The sequence below is a fragment of the Podarcis filfolensis genome (assembly GCF_964270895.1).
Source record: "Podarcis filfolensis genome assembly, chromosome: Z".
NCBI lineage: Eukaryota > Metazoa > Chordata > Lepidosauria > Squamata > Lacertidae > Podarcis > Podarcis filfolensis.
The window spans coordinates 17175228-17194407 of record NC_139617.1 but is presented as its reverse complement, the minus strand read 5'-3'; the positions used below and the strand labels follow the sequence as shown (position 1 = coordinate 17194407).

Below are 19180 nucleotides of genomic sequence, written 5' to 3'. Positions count from 1 at the left end.
AGAGCTTCCTTCCATTGACCTTGGAAGACATTATCCAATAATGAAAGTAGAAACAAAGCCAGAGCAGATATTTTAATATTTGCCTCGTCTCACCGGTCATGTTCTTTACATGTTAACTAAAAGTAAACAATAGATGAAGCTAAACACAGAATAACATATCAAAATAAGGCTTAACTTGGTAGCAATTAAGCTAATAGGGAGTTAGTAATAATAAAAAATGGCTAAACCTGAGCACCCAGGTAGCGCCAGTAATCTGAGGTCTGTATAGAACCAAGAGTAAAACAGCACCTTAAAACAACTTTTGTTGTGCAAGAAGCTTCCTTGCTTAGCCTTCAAGGGGAGTCACAGGAAATAAAATAATAATACAGTCATACCTCAGGATGAATACACTTCAAGTTAAGCATTTTTGGGTTGCGCTCTGCGGCGACCTGGAAGTAACGCAGCACGTTACTTCCGGGTTTCACCGCTCACGCATGCGCAGACGCTCAAAATGACGTCACGCGGTGAAACACGGTGAAACACGACCTGCGCAGTCGCGTGTTACGTTCGCATCCAGAGGTACCACTGTAATAAGAAATCTCTCTTTTCTTATATCTCTGCTGGAAATTCAGATAAACTTTATGTAGCACCCACACACACCTTGATAGTGACTGGATTCAACTAAAATGCATCTCCTAAGGTTGCAAGCAGACAAGTTTCCAAAAAGATAAAAAGAAGCTTCTCAATTGCACTATTACCCACCCACCCCTTTAAAAAAGCAATAGTAAAATGGGCAGCCCTGTAGGTTAAGAAATAAGAGATGCAGAGACACCTTCCCCATGATGGAGGGCTGCATAGCTGATGCCCCATCTCTAAAGGGATGCATGGCCTTGATGCTATCCTGCAGAAAGACATCCCTTTTCATTTATGTTCCAATGACTGAAAACATTATGAAAGAGCTAGTTTGGCATGTCCCCACAGGAGCTAATTCCAGTTCACGTGTGTCCAGTTCACAGTTCAAACTCATCCAAATGATCCTCAGCAACATTTCTTCAACATTCGGAATATTAGAAGCTGCTATGCTGAAGTGTAAGATATACTCAAGAAGACTGAGAAAACATCAAAGCACACACATGGTGGAATGTGAATGGCTTAATTGCCCCCCCCCCCCCCCCGCCAATGACAATTATAGTCTTTAAGCTCAAAGGCCCAAAGATTCTAAAGTGTAAGAGGAGATGAACTGGAAACTGAAGTTTCATTGGGAAACAAATTTAGTTTACCTGGCAGTTATGAGAACTACATTCAGGTACAGTTGAGAAATCTTGGACTAATTCGGTGAACTTTGTTAAACTGAACTAGTTCATTCCAAGCTCTGGACTGTACTGCAATGAGGAACTTGTGGGAGGATTGAGCCAAAGCTATAATGTGGTTGGGCTTGCTTTGCTTCTGAAATTATACCTGAAGAGCTGTCACACGGCACAAGCTTGTTTACTGCTGCCCCCCAAAGGGCAGGACTCGAACCAGTGGATTCAAATGACAAGAAAGCGGAAGAACTTTTTGGCAACAAGAGTTGTTTGGCAGTGAGACTGTGGTGGACTTTCCTTCCCTGGAGCTTTTTAAGCAGAGTTTGGATGGCCATCTGTCAGGGACTATTTAGCTGTCATACCTGCATTCCAGGAATTGGACTAGATGACTCCTTGGGGGCTTCCCAATTCTCTAATTGTATGATTCTATAATTTAGATATAGACAAGAAATTTCTTTCAATGGACTGCCCTCGTGTGGCTGTTTCGCAGGCTGCTAGAGTGGAAAAGGATTGTGTTTTCTACTTCATGAAGCCACAGCATGGGGCTCTAGCTAAGTGAGAGGCTGGGAAAACTGGAGTGGGTCTAAGAAATTGTGGTTGGTTTTTTACTTATTTATTTAAAAAAATATGTTTATCTTTTCGTGTAAAATTTTGCAACCAGTCAGAAAAGAGTTCTGCTCTAGGGTTTGGGGCATCTAGCTGTGGCACCTTAGGGTGGCTTTGGCTGTGCTGTCCTAGCACAGTTACACCAGTCACTTTGGCAATCAGCTGGGAGAAAAGAGTTGGAACATGAATGTGTGCAGGGAAGTTACACAGGCTGTGCATCTATAAAGCTGCCTTCAGACGAGACAACTTTGCAGCCTAAGCAAAAGAAGTAGTCACTGGATTGGTTCAACCTGTTGCCAGTAAACGCCGTACAGGATGCTGATTGGTATGTGCGCAAGAGGTTTCTGGTGGGCGGGGTTTCTGGTGTGGGAAGAGAAGAATGTTGGCCTCCGCACAGCAAAATAAAATAAGGGAAACAGCAATTCCAAACCTGAACCACTCCAAAGGCCCTGAAAAAACCTTCTTTGCTGAAGCACTCAGGGAAATGTGTAAATATCATCACTCTTCAAGCAAAGCAACAGTCATTTACTATCTCCTACAGGAAATAGGAAATGATCATTTTCTCTGAACACAGAAATCTGTCTTACAGCAGGCTCAGAGTATCTGCCCACTCCAGGGATGGAGTGTTGGGACTCCATCTCCCATTATGCTCACCCATGGAGGCCAGGCCGCCTGGGACTGATGGGAGCTGGAGTGCAGTAACATCTGGAAGGCAACAGGTTCCCTAACCTGGTCTACTCTCACTGGATCCCCAGAATGTTGGGCAGAATCAGTGGCTTGTCTCCAACTCAATCCTACTCAGAGTAAACCCACTGAAATTAATGGCCCTAAGTTAGCCTATGTTAGCGCGAGTAGAACTGGCATCAGATACAACCCAGAATCCTGCTATGTAATTATATATTTTTAAAAAAGCTGGACGTGGCAAGAACAGTTACACAGCTCCAAGGATAGTGATTATACGGTAGACCCACGATTTACGCACATTTAATTTGTGCGCATTCAGCTTTATGCAATTTTTTTTAAAAAAAATACAATGCAAAGGGGACGGGCATCCGGGGGTGGGGGTGTGTGTGGAAACCTTGGCAATCCCACCCACCGTTGCACCCAGTGGGTCTTGACCAGGGGTCAGCAAATTTTTTCAGCAGTGGGCCAGTCCACTGTCCCTCAGACCTTGTCGGGGGGCTGGACTATATTTTGAAAAGTCCATTTAATTGAATAAATGAATAAATGAATTCCTATGCCCCACAAATAACCAAGATTTTAAATAAAAGCACACATTCTACTCATGTAAAAACACTAGGCAGGCCCCACAAATAACCCAGAGGTGCATTTTAAATAAAAGGGCACATTCTACTCATGTAAAAACACGCCTTAGTTTGCCTACCCATGGTCTTGACTATTTTAAATTTTGGCTTTATGCACTAGCCCCCATGTAAGTTGCAGGTCTGCTTCACTGGAAACAAACTCGCGACAATACATTTTCAGAAGTACTTCAATAAATGGGTTTCTTAACACATTTTGAAGGCCCCCCCCCCACATCCACACACGCGCGCGTGCACACACACACACACACACACACACCACACACTAGCTACCCAAGTTGCTCCTTGATGTCCGACCAGCAAAGCTGGGACATTTTGTGGTGGCCTTTTGATGATGGGCATTACCAATCCCCACTGGTCTCAGGGTGACTGTCTCAGAGGTGCCTACTGAACTGCAGTAATAGCAACTAGAGCAGTGTTTCCCAAACTCCCCCCACCCCCATGAACAACTTTGAAAATTACTGTGGATACCCTAATCATTCTTCTGCCTGTTGCAGCCATTGTGTTGCATGATGCAAATGCTGTATGATTTTTAATTGTATTTTTACAGTCATGCCATGGACTACCCGAATGAAGCTCTTGGACAATAGTTTGGGGACCCCTGAACAAGATACAGTGTTGGTAGTACATAAGTGCACCCCGTAGGGAATTCCCTGGGCGGCGCTTGGACACTGCAGTATATCAGGAGTTATCTTTTGTGGGGCTGGGTATGTTTACACTCGCCCCAGCATCCGTGCTACCCACCAGTTGCATGGCATGATTACACGGCAGATGACCCTCCCTCCTTGGTAACAGTAAGGGTAGGGGTAATACCCTAGGAGAGGCTCACACACCCTCTGGCAGTATCGATGGGCACGGCGGCACTGGGCACAGCAATATCCTCTCTCGTCCCACAGGGGATGGAACTCCAGTCCGTTCTGTGACTGAAAGGGGAAAACAAGGAGGGCAAAAAGGCAGGAAATCAATCTCATTTGTACAGAAGGAAGAAAGGGCAGACATATCTGGGAAGGGGCCATCGTTAGTGATGGGCAAGTCTCTTAAATTCCGTGCCTCATTTCTCCAATCTTAAATTCAGTTTTTTCACATTTCCACATCTGTTTGCAATTTTTTTTAAAGGCCAAATGAAAACCCATCCCCAATACATTCCCACATTTTTACTGTTATTTTTGCTAACATATGCATTTTCATGCACACTTTACCCTAGTATATACATTTTTGTACACATTATGTGGCTGGAGATTTGAATTGCAACATTTGGAGGGATGCAAATTTCAGAGGAGGGCTGTGCTTTGTTTCAGAAAGTGCCACTATGCAGGTCTGCCTTTAAATGCAAATTGAGTTTAATTTCTCCTCCATCCCTAACCCATAGCATTTAATGCCTTGTTTCTGGTAAAGCAGAGTGCACAGAGACCTATGCTATGTGTCTAGCAACACCTGGAATAACACAGGTTCCCCATCCTTGCAGTACTGAGTTGCTTCCTCAACGTTTCCTCCTCAAAAAGTTCAGTCCCAGAGTTCAGTGATGAAAATGGCTTGATCCCAAAGACTTACGTCAGGGATCACCAACATGACATCAACAAGCCGCATTGTGCTCACTAGTACTTCTTATGGCACCCTCGAATGGTCTCAGTAAACACCCCCTCAAAAATCCACAACGCACAAGGGACGGTTGGCCCTTCCTGCTCAGTTCCTGTTTGCACTGGCTCAGCCTCTCCTGTATTGGATACAGGGATTAGACACCCACCCTTCTTTCCATTCTGGATGGAAGAGAGGTGCAAAGAGCTTCCTTCTGTGACCAAGCTTCTGTGGTGGCTAATATTGGTGCCTTTTAAAAAATAATAATTGATGGTGATGAGATCATTGTGGTCCTGTCCCTTCCCTCTCATTTAGATGTGGCAGCCATTTAGTGCTACTTCATGCCACGTGTTCCCCAAGCAGCCATTTTGTGACCGCTGCCCACAGCACTATCTTAAAAGTCTAAATATGCTCATGGGCCTCAAAAGGTTGGCTACTCCTGACTTACGTAATCATTCACAGGGAAATCCTCTTCTGTGAGTTGCCGGGCCTGACGTTTGGTACTTGGTCTGACATCCTTAGCCAAGTGTTGCTCTTCCTTTTCCTCCTGATGTCTCGCCCAGTCTTGCTTGTCTCTCAGAATCGGATCGTCTTCCTCCTCCTCCTGACCTTCATTTTCAAAGTCAAGAAGTTCTGGCTCTAAGAGGCAGAGACAAACAAGTCACCATGAATTACTTTTCTGGTGGAAATTGATGGCTTACCGCTGGAACCAGTTGTGTGCTAATTCATGCATAAGAGCACCTTGACTAACTGTCATTGACAGATCATACAGAACTGTGCTTAAATGGCAGCTTTTGTGTCTGGACTTTTACTTTTTTAAAAATATATATATGGCAAACCTATTTTAATGCCTGTTCCAGATCAGAGAAAACCAGTGTCTCAACATCACCATTACAGGACTCTAGTATGCTAGCAACCATAAGCTAGCTCTGTATTTCGGCGATGCCTCCTTTTCAACTTGCAAAAGATTCTTCTTTCCCCCCCTGGAACACACGGAAGCTGATAAGGAAACACAGGTGAGCTTTGCACAGGGCAAAAACATGACCAACCATACTGCAGTTGACGTCAGTATGTCTGAATTCAGTTTTACTGTGGGCCAAAGAAGGGTGTCTTTATCTGCACTGGTAGGCTGCAGATTCGTCAACATGCTACAAAGAGGAGAAGAATAAGTGGCCTTACCTCTTAATAAGGTCGGGTGGATCCAGTACACAGTCACATTTTTGCAGAGCTCAAAGATCTTGGAACCTTTCAGGAAATCTTTATTTTCAATAGGCTTCTCCCCTGGAATCCAGACTACAGACTGCTCGAAATAGGTATCTGTAATTTCCTCATCCTGCGAGAAATTTGTAAAAAATGTCCTTTTCTTCATTTGTTAAGCTAGAGAAACAATTTCATAGAGCTGTATTTCCCATACATTTCATATCCGGGGCACTATTATTTTGGACTAAAACTGGAGGCACACCTCACTCTTTACTAAAAAAACAACCATCATATTGGTGTTTTCTTGATTTGTGTCCAAGATACTGCACTGGCATCCTCCTTGCAGCTTTGCAGGTTGCTCAGATAAAGTTGCCACTCTGTTCTGCCTTCCACTTTGCCCAGACATAAAGGGCATGAGAGGAAGCTGCCTGACTGAAATGCATATCTATATCCCACAGTGGGCGACTAGATCCCTCCAGGAAACCTTATAAATCCAATGTTTCCTACTTGGAGGCCTCATTATTCCCAACACGGCTAAAAATGTAGCCTCTCTCCTAAAAGGAGGGCTTCTTTAATACACCATTCAGAATCAAACTGGTCCCATGAAGAAGGTCCCAGATTCAGTCTTTGGAATCTCCTGAGAAGGCTAAGAAAGAACGCTGCCTGAAACCTTGGAGAGATGCTGCCAATCAGGGACAACAAAAATAAGCTAGAATCAGGGGTCAGCAAGGTTTACCTTACCTGGGCTGGTTCACTCCAATGGAGAGCCCTCCATGGGCTGGATTGCACACGCATGTGAGCGTGTGCACCAGCAATTTCTGGTGTCTGTGCAGACATGATTTCCTGCACCGTGGAAGCGAGTCCCCATGCTGCACTGTGCCAGTTTAGTGCAGCATGTGGGGACTCACCGAGCAGGGGGCTTGGTTCGGGGGTGGCTCGGGGGCCGGTTAAACGACCCCCATGGGCTGCTTGTGGCTCATGGGCCTTAGGTTGCCTACCCCTGTGCGAGATGGACCAATGCTCTGACTCAGTATAAGGCAGATTCCTCTGTTTCTATACATCTTAACTATTTTGACAAGCTGTGGAATTTGGGTTAAAATATTTCATTTAGCCCTTCAGTTCTGCCACTGGTTTAGCTGGACCAGTTTCATCTCTGGAACTAATTCCATCTGGACTGCTTTAGTTAGGCCCCTGTTTGGCATTTAGCATATGCTGTGAGTATATCTGCCTGGTCTGTGAGAAATTTAAAAGCTAATGGGATTACTCTCGGTCTGTACTTTCCATGCTGTTATAAATCTCTGGCTGTCCTGGGTCTTATTTAATTCAAGGAGTTATTCATTTTTGCATACTTCCAGCTCCTCCATGTCCACGTTGGATGTTTCAGGAATCCCTTTAATCTGGTTTCGGATGAAGCACTTTGGGTCTCCCACAAAAAAGATGCCTGTTATTCCCTAGTGGAGCAGGAAAAAAAAGTCTGGTCAAGAGAACTAAGTGCATAAAGTCCTGCAGTCATTGTATGGGTATAGTTTAATTCAGGGTAAGATACACGATCTGATATTTCAATAAGGTGGGCGCTGGATTTTATTGATGGGGCATTTAAATACTGCCCATAGTATGTGGTTCTTTCCCTGCAAAGAATATATAAAAAATAAAAGCAATATGAAACAAAGAATATTTTTATTGTGTGGTTTCTATGCTATGTTTTCACAGGGCAATAGCACATCCTGATGAGCACCTCCTTCCCCTGCTCCCTTTGCAAACTTTCATTTTATAATGGCTAAGATTCCTAAGCTAGAAGTCAGGAAGCCCTGGGTTCAAATCCCACTTATGCACTTATCTCACTGGTTGGTTTGTCTGACAATCAATCAGATCTAGTCTCCTCCCTCTTGCAATACTCAACTACTTTACAGGCTTATAGTTCATGTGCAAAAGTTCAAGTTTCCCCAATCTTGCAATGGTAAAGATGTGTCTCTAGAAAATATGTGAAGTGTTTTGGAAACTCCGAACGAGTACTCTATATAAATGCTTCGTTATTACTGAAAGTGGGATGTACAACAATGTGGTATTTTAGTCTCAGCCTGGGGAGGCTGCATCCTTGTATACTGAAGGAAGGGGAATAACAAAAACCTCACGGCACACATCTCTACAAGCTCTTCTGGGCTTGATCAGGTCAATTCTCTCTCTCTCCCCACTCCCCCAGTTCCTCAAGTTTCTCCCTCCCCCCACACCTCAACATTCTCTAAGTCCTAAAAGCTCATATGTGGTTGTCAGGCTTTTATTTTTAAAAATCACACACTCTTGTATATGTACTTAATACAGTGGTACCCCAGGTTACATACGCTCCAGGTTACATAAGCTTCAGGTTACAGACTCCACTAACCCAGAAATAGTGCTTCAGGTTAAGAACTTTGCTTCAGGATGAGAACAGAAATCGTGTTCCAGCGGCGCGGCAGCAGCAGGACGCCCCATTAGCTAAAGTGGTGCTTCAGGTTAAGAACAGTTTCAGGTTAAGTACGGACCTCCGGAACGAATTAAGTACTTAACCTGAGGTACCACTGTACATAGTGATTCTCCACTACCTTATTTTTGGTTGCCACTCAATTCATGTGAGTTCACTATCAGTATACCATAGTCGTTAAATCATGGGATGTCCATTGAACTGTTTATAACAATTGGCTTTCAGTGTGCAGACCCAGTGAGTTTTTTTAGAGGTGCATGTACTCTTCAGGAATAACTCCACAATCTGTCCCTAACGGGTGCCCCAGAAAGTGAAAATGCCTCACTCAGTTATGTTTGATCTACCACAATCGGGGACAGAAATGACAGTACATACATTTTTGAAGTCATGTATTTCCAGAACCTCCTTGTTGCCCTTTCCAGTCTGAAAGATCTCTGTCCTGGTTAGAGGGTCTATCTTCATCAATATCTTCTGCTTCTCTCCTTCGCTGAAAAATGTGTGCTCCATGTCATAGATCTGAAATGACAAAGTGGGAAGAGGGAGGAGAAATGCAGAGGAAGTAATGGCTGTGTTTCCCAAAGACCTAGGATGGACTTTGCAAACAAGCGAACATTTCCTGCTAGCCAGCTTACTAGTCTGGTTCTTGAAATATCTCTGCCAATGTAACCTGTTACAAGCCCTCACTTAGTCCTCAGTGTTCAGATATTCCAGGGCAGGCAGAGATACCCAGTTTATTTTTCCTTTGGATGAGAGAAAACTGGAGCCTTACGGTTAGGGTAAAGGTAAAGGTACCCCTGACCATTAGGTCCAGTTGCGGACAACTGTGGGGTTGCGGCGCTCATCTCGCTTTACAGGCCGAGGGAGCCGGCATTTGTCCACAGACAGCTTCCAGGTCATGTGGCCAGTGACCTATTTATCTACTTGCACTGGTATGTTTTCGAACTGCTAGGTTGACAGGAGCTGGGACCAAACAACGGGAGCTCACCCCGTCATGGGGATTCAAACTGCTAACCTTCCAATCGGCAAGAATACCCCACTGCAAAAGAGGGCAGGGTTTCTGCACCTTTAATAGTTGTGTAGAAAAGGGAGTTTCAGCAGATGTGACTTCCTATGCAAGCTGTACCTGCTGGGATTTTCTGCACAACTATTAAAGATGCTGGAACATAAGAAGGAACATAGGCCTTATACAAAGGCATTGCTCTATCTGCCTTGATGTTGTGTACAATGATTGGCAGTGGCTCTACAAGAATTTAGGCATGGGACGTCCCAGCATTGCCAGGTAAGGCAAGGAGATTGAATTTGGTACTGATGCTTTGCCTTGCCTTCTTTTGCACTTGGGCATCTAGTTATATCTTTGGAACAACAGCAAAAGCAGCAACAATTCTGTTTACAAATATATGAGCAGGACACCAATGGGAGAATAGTGGATGCTTCTCCAAGGTCATAGTTCTATAGCACTGCACCTTGGGGAAAAGACATTGAGCCCCATGGGAGAAGGAGAAGATAGCAACTTTGGGAGATGGAAGGTTTAAATGAGGGAAACTGCATGCGGTGAAAGAGCCAAGACCACTTCTAAAAGGTAAAGGGACCCCTGACCATTAGGTCCAGTTGTGGCCGACTCTGGGGTTGCGGCGCTCATCTCGCTTCATTGGCCGAGGGAGCCGGCGTACAGCTTCCAGGTCATGTGGCCAGCAGAAACGCCGTTTACCTTCCCGCTGGAGCGGTACCTATTTATCTCCTTGCACTTTGAGGTGCTTTCGAACTGCTAGGTTGGCAGGAGCAGGGACCGAGCAACGGGAGCTCACCCTGTCATGGGGATTCGAAACGCCAACCTTCTAAAGCCATGCTAAAGCCCAGGTAACCACGAATGGGCAAAATTCTCAATTTCAGGGTCAGTTTCTCATTTTTCCAGTCTTAAATTCTGTTATCCACATTTCTGCATCAGTTTGTGGATTGGAAAAAAAATCCTCAAGAAAAATTACCAGTGTTTTCTTACTTGTTTCTTCCAATATGGCACTTTTTTGGTATGAAGATTTGACCAATGTACACATCTTTGCAAGCCATTTTCCTCAATATAATGCACAGTTGTATTTTGATTTTAAAAAGTATGCATTTTTGTACATATTGTTTGGTTGGAGAACTACAACACCAAATTCAGCATGTTGCTGATGTTGAAGGATAATTGTGATTCGGTTTGCCTGTTGATTTGAAAAGTGCATTCAGGTGTGAACAAAGTTGAGTTTCTACCACATCCTTACTGGCAACTACTGTTTCTCTCACAGAAAGTGCCAAGCACTCATCCCAGACACCAACCATGTAGGTGACTTGCCCGTTCATGTGGCATGACCATTACCACTGTAAGCGTGAAGATTCTCTCATGGGAAACCATTACCATAGCAATAGTAACCTGAGCACATTAGGAAAATGGACTTTGCAGTATGGAAAGTTTAAGGTGAGGTCTTGGAAAGGAAGAACGTGCCAGGCATCCTCCAGGAACAAGCTGTGCTTCAGATTACTTGCAGTGGCATCTGAAGAAAATTTGGGAAAGGATCTTGAAATTCCAGTCTTTACACATGGAATGTGTGTTTTTTATTTTAATGACTTTGGCAGTGTCCACATCTGAAGCTATTTCTTAAAGAGAGAGAGAGACCTCATGCAAAGTTCTAAATCAGAGGGTAGGATTAATGATGAGAAATGTCAAAGAGATTACAAGTCTCCTAAAATTGCCATTCCTCTGTAGTTAGCAAAAATCTCATTTATTATTTGCTTGTTCGTTTGTTAAATTTGCTTTCTACCTTTTCAATAAATGTCCTCTTATAATAAGGTTCAGATATTCTGAAAAAAAAGCCCTTGTGGTACCGTTTCATCTTTTTCCTACTCTATGCCACAGGAAATTCATTTATGGTGTCAGTTTCCTCTAGAGGAGAGAGAGAAAGAGAGAGAGACAGAGAGGCTTTTGTGGTGTGTTTATGTTTTCAGATGTTCAGGTTGAGCAGGTTTTAATGGAGTTGGGGGGCATCACCACATCCATAATGGCACCTGACCTGCCTTTACCCATCTCCCAATTTTCCTTGGGTCCCATATTTCCTCAAACTGTTGCCTTCTGGCTCCCCTTGTGCTGAGCCTCCATAAAAATCTGGTTTATTTTATCTATTTCACAAAAATTATACATCGCTTGATTGTAAAAAAACAAACAAATCCTTGAGGCAGTTTACAAAAAGAATAAAGAAGTAAAATGCCCAATAAAAAAAGTTCATAACAAATATTTAAGACATTCAAAAATAATTAAAATCAATGATAAGCTAAAAAAGCACAACACAGAGTAAAACACGTGTCAACATTCTACATGTCTAGGTAGGCTTGCCTCAACAAAAATGTTTTTAGCAGGTGCTGAGAAGAGTATGGTGAAGTCTCTATTTCTCATTCTGGCAGGTGGGTGTTGTGACTCTTATTCCAGATACTTGGAATAGCTCATTGTTCGTTCTCATCAATTGATCAGGCGCCACCAAGTCTGCAAGCGAGAGCCACTTTGCATTTCAGAAAGCTCTGATTCATAGCAGCTCTTTCCGTTTGTGCACTGTTGTTGTTCACCTTCCGCACAAATATTGGAGGGAGAACGAAGCTACAGGGTATTAGGTAGGACTCTGGGCTCAGTTGTCCTACTATACCTGCAGCCCTTTCAAGACAGTACTGTCAAGTCACTTATTCCAGAATTTGCCAAGCACGCCCCTGCTGTTATTTGGGAGCCCTCCTGCTCGTTTTGCTGAGACATCTGTCCTCAAGCCCTACCTTTATGGTGCCACTGGCACCCTAAGTAAACTTGGAGTTAAAGATCAAAGGCCTCTGCTCTGTCAGCAGGCTAAGACGATGCTATGACAAACAGGGCAATGACAAACACGGGAGCTTTTGGCCCCCAAAAGAGAGTCCAGGGTCTTTTCCATAGCTGTCAACTTACAGATTTGAAAATAAGGGACCAGCAGCCTCGAAAATAAGGGATCAGCAGCCAAAATAAGGGATGAACAATTACTTTGATAAAATACATATTTTGTTGCATGCAAATGGCTTTAGATACCTATTAGGTCCATAAATTACCATATAGCATATATTCGACACAAAAAAAGCAACAATTTGTTGTTGACAAAGCACAGCTGGACATAGAAAGGGCCCCATTACCTTCAGTAGCTTATTTAAGGGACATCATCAATAAGGGACAGCAGTGGGACATGGTGCTGGGATAAGGGACTGTCACGGCAAATAAGGGACACTTGACAGCTATGGTCTTTTCATGTACGCTTGCTTGTTGAAACAAGGATGGAAGTTGTTTTCTTTTCAAGATGTTTTGCTTCTTGTCTTTATTTGGGTTTGCAAAAATTGGCATTGCATTAGAAATCCAGCCCTGGTGCAAGTTTGTTTATCCTGGAAGTTGCTTCAGATGGCTGGACGAATAGTTGTTTCCTGATATCACAGGGACAGAGGGGAGTGAGAGGAGAGAGGTGCGTCGTAGTTATTTAAAACACCCTCATCCCTCTTTATCTGTATGCATTTTTAAAATGCTGTAGGATGTATAATTATTGGTGACATTATGCACATATGGGATTGCTGATTAGTGCTGCTTAATGAGAGCTGCGGGGCTAGAATGCTATTGTGCCCGCCCACAACAATTAATTACAGTGCTTGAGGAGGGTGAGGGTGGCGAAGTCTTAAAATGCTGCTCTTTTGTTAAGTTCTGCCTCTGTGGAAAGAATTTGGTTGAGTTAGGTGGCATTTGTTCAGCTTGTGTTTGTTTAATATCCTTTCCCAATAAATCCCAGTCCCGTCCTTTAAAAAAAAAAGGTTTGCTTGTCTGTGTCTTAGTATTCTCTCCCACTCCCCACATTTTGGCTCTAAGGTTTATTTAGCACTGTGTCTGCTATGCCTTGTGTGTGTCTTGTGAATACATTGTACAGTCTGCTACATTATTACGATTACAGTGGTACCTTGGGTTACATACGCTTCAGGTTACAGACTCCGCTAACCCAGAAATAGTACCTCGGGTTAAGAACTTTGTTTCGGGATGAGAACCGAAATCGTGCTCCAGCGGCGTGGCGGCAGCAGGAGGCCCCATTAGCTAAAGTGGTGCTTCAGGTTAAGAACAGTTTCAGGTTAAGAACGGACCTCTGGAATGAATTAAGTTCTTAAGCTGAGGTACCACTGTATAGCGCTTTTCTCACTGTTACTATTTCCGCTTCCTAAGCAGCCACCAACTGGCAAGCATGACTACAGCCTAGTTTCATAGCACATACTTTCATTATCTCATCATATCTAATAATTGTTGTTCGTGGCATCATAGAACTGTAGAGTTGGAAGGGACACGGGGGTCATCTAGTCCAACCCCCTGCAATGCAGGAATCGTCTTCAAGTGGGACATGTGCGTTGTGTGAAATACTTGCGCTCTGGGAGGTGGCAGCAAGGCAGCGAGCAGCCGGGAAGAGGCAACAAAGGGACAGAGGAGGAGACAGAATGAGCTTGAGGCAGAGGCAAACCCGGCGTGGCGTTTCAGCCTTGGACTTGAGGACCTCGCCGCCCATTCAGTCAGTCCCAGCACGCTGAGGTAAACCTGGCATAGCGTTTCAGCCTTGGACTTGAGGACCCCGCCGCCTGTTCAGTCAGTCCCTGCCGCTGAGGTAAACCCAGCGCGGCATTTCAGCCTCGGACTTCGCGTTGGGTTCTGAAATGGCCGTGCAGGCCAGATTTAGGACCCTGGTGGGCTGGAACTGCCCACGGACTGTAGTTTGAGGACCCCTGCCTTAAAGTATTACCTTTCCTTCTTTTGAAAAAATACAACACATGGGGCTACCCCTCTAAAAATTGGCAGTGTTAGCTCCCTCTACAGGGGTATATCCTCCAACATTTCTCCAATGAAAATAGGGACATCCTAAGGAAACGCAGGACCTTCTGGGTTCAAATCAGAAACTGGAATGGCTTCTCTAAATCAGGGACATCCCTGGAAAATAGAGCTATGTCCCCAGATTTCATTCCCTGATGTCAAAAGGCAAGGACGTTATGGCAGTTCCGGTTTTGTGATGAAAACCAATGGGATTTCCGGAGATCTGTATTTTCTGGATTACAATTCGGATTCAGGGCACATTGGATTGGGTCCAGATCAGTCTGGAATGAATCAAGACCAATCTTGAGTTAAAAATTGGGGCCACGATGTGAATTGTGGTGGGGCATGCACAGCCCTGCTTTTTGCTATGTAAGAGGTTAATTTGATGGGGCCCTGCTGTCCTTGCCTCCTCTCTCCGCGTGGCAATAAAGGCTTGTTTGTGTGTGAGGTTTCATGTGAATGAAAGCAGGGGGGGGGGGGGAACCATATAGCCTGGAATGTGTGATTGCAGGAGATACTTTATTCAGGTCTGGAGTTCCAAATGCCCCTAGCCTGGGCTGCAAGCCCATTACCTTGATGGAATAAAAAGATTGTAGGCAAAATTTGAGAATGTTTATGCAGGCTTGTTTATGCAAGCTTATTTCCCTGTTTCTGGATCCTGAAAGTATCTTCCAGGATTAATCAGAAGCAGAAGACAACCCTCCTCCTCAAAAAAACAGCCTCTCTCTGTCAATTTGCAGTAGACCCTAATAACTGGGCTCTCAGCTGAGCTCTAATATGTATCTGCTGCGTGGCAAAAGACTTTGGGGCTTTGATGTGTCTGGAATGAAAATGTCTTCTGCAGACCTAGCTTCTGAATAGCAGCTATTTATTGGAAGCAGATGTCGGACAATGAAGAAAGCAGCGGGCTGGCTGGCAGAAGCCTCCATTAAGAGCATTGTCAGAGTTGGGCTGCTTGCGAGATTGTGGCTAGCACAGAAACTTCACTTGCCATCTCCTTAAGTATTTAAAAGTGAAGGCAGGGTGTGATTGCAGACAACTCCCAATTAACACAAAGGTTATGTTCCAAGGCACCATTGAAAAAGCTGTGGTGGAACAGGGGCTTGCTCCATCCACTCCATGCATCAACCTGGTACAGTGGACGCTTGGGTTGCGAACGTGATCCATGTGGGAGGCATGTCCGTGACCCGCAGCATCCGCAACCCGCAGCGCCATGTCTGCGCACGCGCGGGTTGTGATTTGGCACTTCTGTGCATGCACAAAGCGCAATCTAGCACTTCTGTGCATGTGCAAAGCACGATCTAGTGCTTCTATGCATGCGCGACCGCCAAAACCCAGAAGTAACCCATTCCGGTACCTCTGGGTTTCGCTGCTTCTGTGACCTGAAAAAACGCAACCTGAAGCATTTGTAACCCAAGGTATGTCTGTATTGCAGTACTTCCAGAAAAAGCCTGCAAACATCTTGTGACATTTTTGTGACATTTGCGGGTCATTTCTGGGTTTGGCGCAATGCACATGTGTGAGGTCGTGCACGTATTGGACATGCCTAAAACGGTTGCTGCCAGTATACTAAAACAAAGGAACGCTACTTAAAGACCATTCTGGGATGCATCTGAGTGCGGGACTTGAGGATGACACTGTAAGTAACCAAACAGTTACACTTGGCTTATTGCAGTCAACTCTCTATTTGTAAGGCCAGTGAAGATAGGAAGTTGCCTTATGTCGAATTAGACAGCTGTCCAGCTCAGAACTGTCAACATTGGTCATATCTGCACCCTACATTTAAAGCACACGGCTTCTCACTAAGAATCCTGGGGACTGTCATTTGCTAAGGCTGCTGGGACTTGTAGTTCTGCAAGGTATAAACCACAGTTCCCAGGATTATTTTGGGGAAAGCCACGTGCTTTCAATATATATGGTGTGGATGTGACTACTGACTGGCAGTTGGTCTCCAGGGTTTCCGGAAGAGGTTTCTCCAAGCCCGGCCTGGAGATGGCAGTGTAGTAGTGTTCCAGTTCATCTTGAACTCTGTACATGCCCTGGGACTGTGTGTGATTTGGCCTTGTGCTGAGTAATGAAATCTCTGTGTTTTTAGGATGACATGCCCATCTCAGCTTGGAGAAAGCATCGTCCCTCCAGCTGAAAGGAGAGTGGGCAGTCTGTGGGTGTGTGAAAAATAGCAGCCAGCAGTGTGAAGAAAGAGGGGTTGTATTTTGTAATGTTTGTTTTTATTTGCCAAACTAAAACACAAAATCGTAAGTTTCCAGTGTGCTCTCTTGTCCAAAGTAAACCACAGCCAGGTAGTGCTGTTCTCGTTCTTGTTGCTTAAGGAAGCAGGATAGCGGTGGATGGGAAGGTATATTTGAAGCCAAAAGGGCCAGAAACTTTTTCAAAAGACAAGACTTTTAGTATCATGCTGAATTAAGTGCCTATCAGGGAACAGAAATCCATAAAATTCTAGGTGACAGTTGTCTGACCCCTTTGTCAACATACTTAAGGGACGCACTGAGGCTTGTGTGACTGTGGATTCTGCATCTTAATGTAATTTGGATTGCCAGGGTATATTGAAACTGTCACTGGAGCTGTTAGGTGAATATTCCAGCCTTTGCAAAGCCCCTTTAGCACCACACTTTGACACTGTGAGACCCACTATGTTCCTCAGAGGTCCAAAGAAATGGCAGAGAATCACCATGGTTGGCAAAGATGCAGTTCCTGAGGAATAATAATGTGATGGTGGTTGGTGGTGGCCTTTTGACATGCCCAGGAGCGTATGTTGTCCAATTCAAAGTACTGATTTTGACCTATAAATCCTTAAACGGCTCAAGACCGCAATACCTCAAGGACCGCCTCTTTCCATATGAACCTATCCGGACCCTGTGGCCCTTCTTCATGTGCCCCCTCCATGAGAGTTCTGGAGGGTGGCAACATGAGAACGGGCCTTTTCTGTGGTGGCTCCCCGTTTTTGGAATGCTTTCCTCAGGGAGGCTCGCCAAGCACCTTCGTTAGATATCTTTAGGCACTTTCTCTTCTCCCAGGCCTTTGGCTGGTTAGCATTCTATGTCGTTTTAAAGGTGTTTTGTGGGAGTGGAGGGGGGCTTATTGGTGTGTTTTTGTTTGTATTATGCATTTTGTGCTCTTATCTTGTATTTATATGTCGTGAACTGCCCTGTGAACTTCGGATGAAGGACGGTATACAAATTTTAAAAATAAATAATAGACAAGAAAAGAAATCACTCATAGCAAAATTAAATTTATTAATGGCACCACCCACGTGGAAGAAGCTTGGGGAAACCTCAGCTTAGATTGCAGAAGGGTGATCCCTCCCTCAAATGGGCAGAGTGCTAGGGCTCTGCTTGCAGCTTTCCCACAGACATTCTGGATGGCCAACTGTGAGAACAGGAGGCTGGACTAGAGGGGCCACTAGCCTAATCCAACAAGTTATTTTTAGGTTTATGCTCTTATGCCCTTTGCTTAAAGGACCCCTGACCATTAGGTCCAGTCGTGACCAAGTCTGGGGTTGCGGCGCTCATCTCGCTTTATTGGCCGAGGGAGCCGGCGTACAGCTTCTGGGTCATGTGGCCAGCATGACTAAGCCTCTTCTGGCGAACCAGAGCAGCGCACGGAAACGCCGTTTACCTTCCCGCCGGAGCTGTACCTATTTATCTACTTGCACTTTGACGTGCTTTCGAACTGCTAGGTTGGCAGGAGCAGGGACCGAGCAACGGGAGCTCACCCCGTTGCAGGGATTCGAACTGCCGACCTTCTGACTGGCAAGTCCTAGGCTCTATGGTTTAACCCACAGCGCCACCTGCGTACCCTATGCCTGTTGCTTAGGGTTGTCATAATACCAAAAGTGAAAATCCAGACAAAGCATTTCTAAAGCATTATTATTTTTTAATTGTGCTGCTTGCCATATGTCCAGGTTTTCCCGGACATTTTTCTGATTCTGCAAAAACCCACCCAGATGCCTTTTTCAGAGACCGATTCCCATACATATGGCAGCCCTACCATTGCATTTGATGTCCAGGGAGACATGAGATATAGAGATACCATCCAACTAACACAACTAATAGTTCTTGATAATAAATTTATCCTCCATGCATTTGGCTAAACTTTTCACTTTGCCCCTCCACCCACACATTACGATGCAATCCCCTGATTTTCTCTCACTTCAGGGAATGAATACACAACCCCCTAGTCAGAATGCCAGGTCTAAACCACAGCATCTAGGGCAAAAGGGGAAAGGAAGATGGTGTTTGCATCCACAACCCTATGCACAAGGGGGAAAGTCTTATGATAGTATGGCATCAGCTTATGGATGCTGTGTTTTTACATGCATGCATTTTTTTTTATAAAAGGGCTGCAACTCACAGGCAAAGCACCCAGGTAAGGATGGAAAAGACCACTGTCTGAAACCTCAGAAAGTTGCTGTCAGCCAACAGTACTGAACCAGATGGAGCAGTGGTCTGATTTGATATAGGGGAGCTTCCCATATAAGTGTATGAATGAGCTCCAGCCACCCCACCCCCCAATGCCCTGCAAAATAGGTTAATAAAAGAAAATGCAATACAGCAGGTTTCCCCCTTCAAGAGTCTTTTTTGGCTGTTTAATGCTGCAGGCACGGAACAGCACAGAGTAATCAGCCACCCTCAAGATTTGGCTCCCTCTCCCTTAAAGTGGTGGCATAGTGGGTTTTCCACCAGTTTCTGGCAAGCTAATGAAAACAACATGAAAGCACTTTTTCACAAATTTATTATGTGACTGCTACTATGAAGGAGATGGAATGCCTCTGTGGAAAGGATCCCATTATTAAAAAGCAAAGCAGGGTAAGCACCTAAAACTTTGCGTAAAATCTACTTGAATAGTCTGT

The 19180-nt window shown here is 44.6% G+C and overlaps 1 protein-coding gene across 2 annotated transcripts in view; it reads right to left on the bottom strand.

Annotated features, from left to right (window-relative positions):
- Positions 1 to 57: 57 nt before the first annotated feature.
- TNMD (tenomodulin) overlaps positions 58 to 19180 on the bottom strand; it is a 37504-nt gene continuing 18381 nt past the window's right edge. For both annotated transcript variants that reach the window (XM_083596103.1, XM_083596102.1), the window contains exons 3-7: positions 8820 to 8960; positions 7336 to 7437; positions 5966 to 6119; positions 5235 to 5425; positions 58 to 4134 (exon numbers count right to left, since the gene is read on the bottom strand). In XM_083596103.1, the coding sequence (XP_083452229.1) occupies positions 3925 to 4134; positions 5235 to 5425; positions 5966 to 6119; positions 7336 to 7437; positions 8820 to 8951 (789 nt within the window). In that variant the 5' untranslated portion in view covers positions 8952 to 8960 and the 3' untranslated portion in view covers positions 58 to 3924. The remainder of the gene's footprint in view (positions 4135 to 5234; positions 5426 to 5965; positions 6120 to 7335; positions 7438 to 8819; positions 8961 to 19180) is intronic.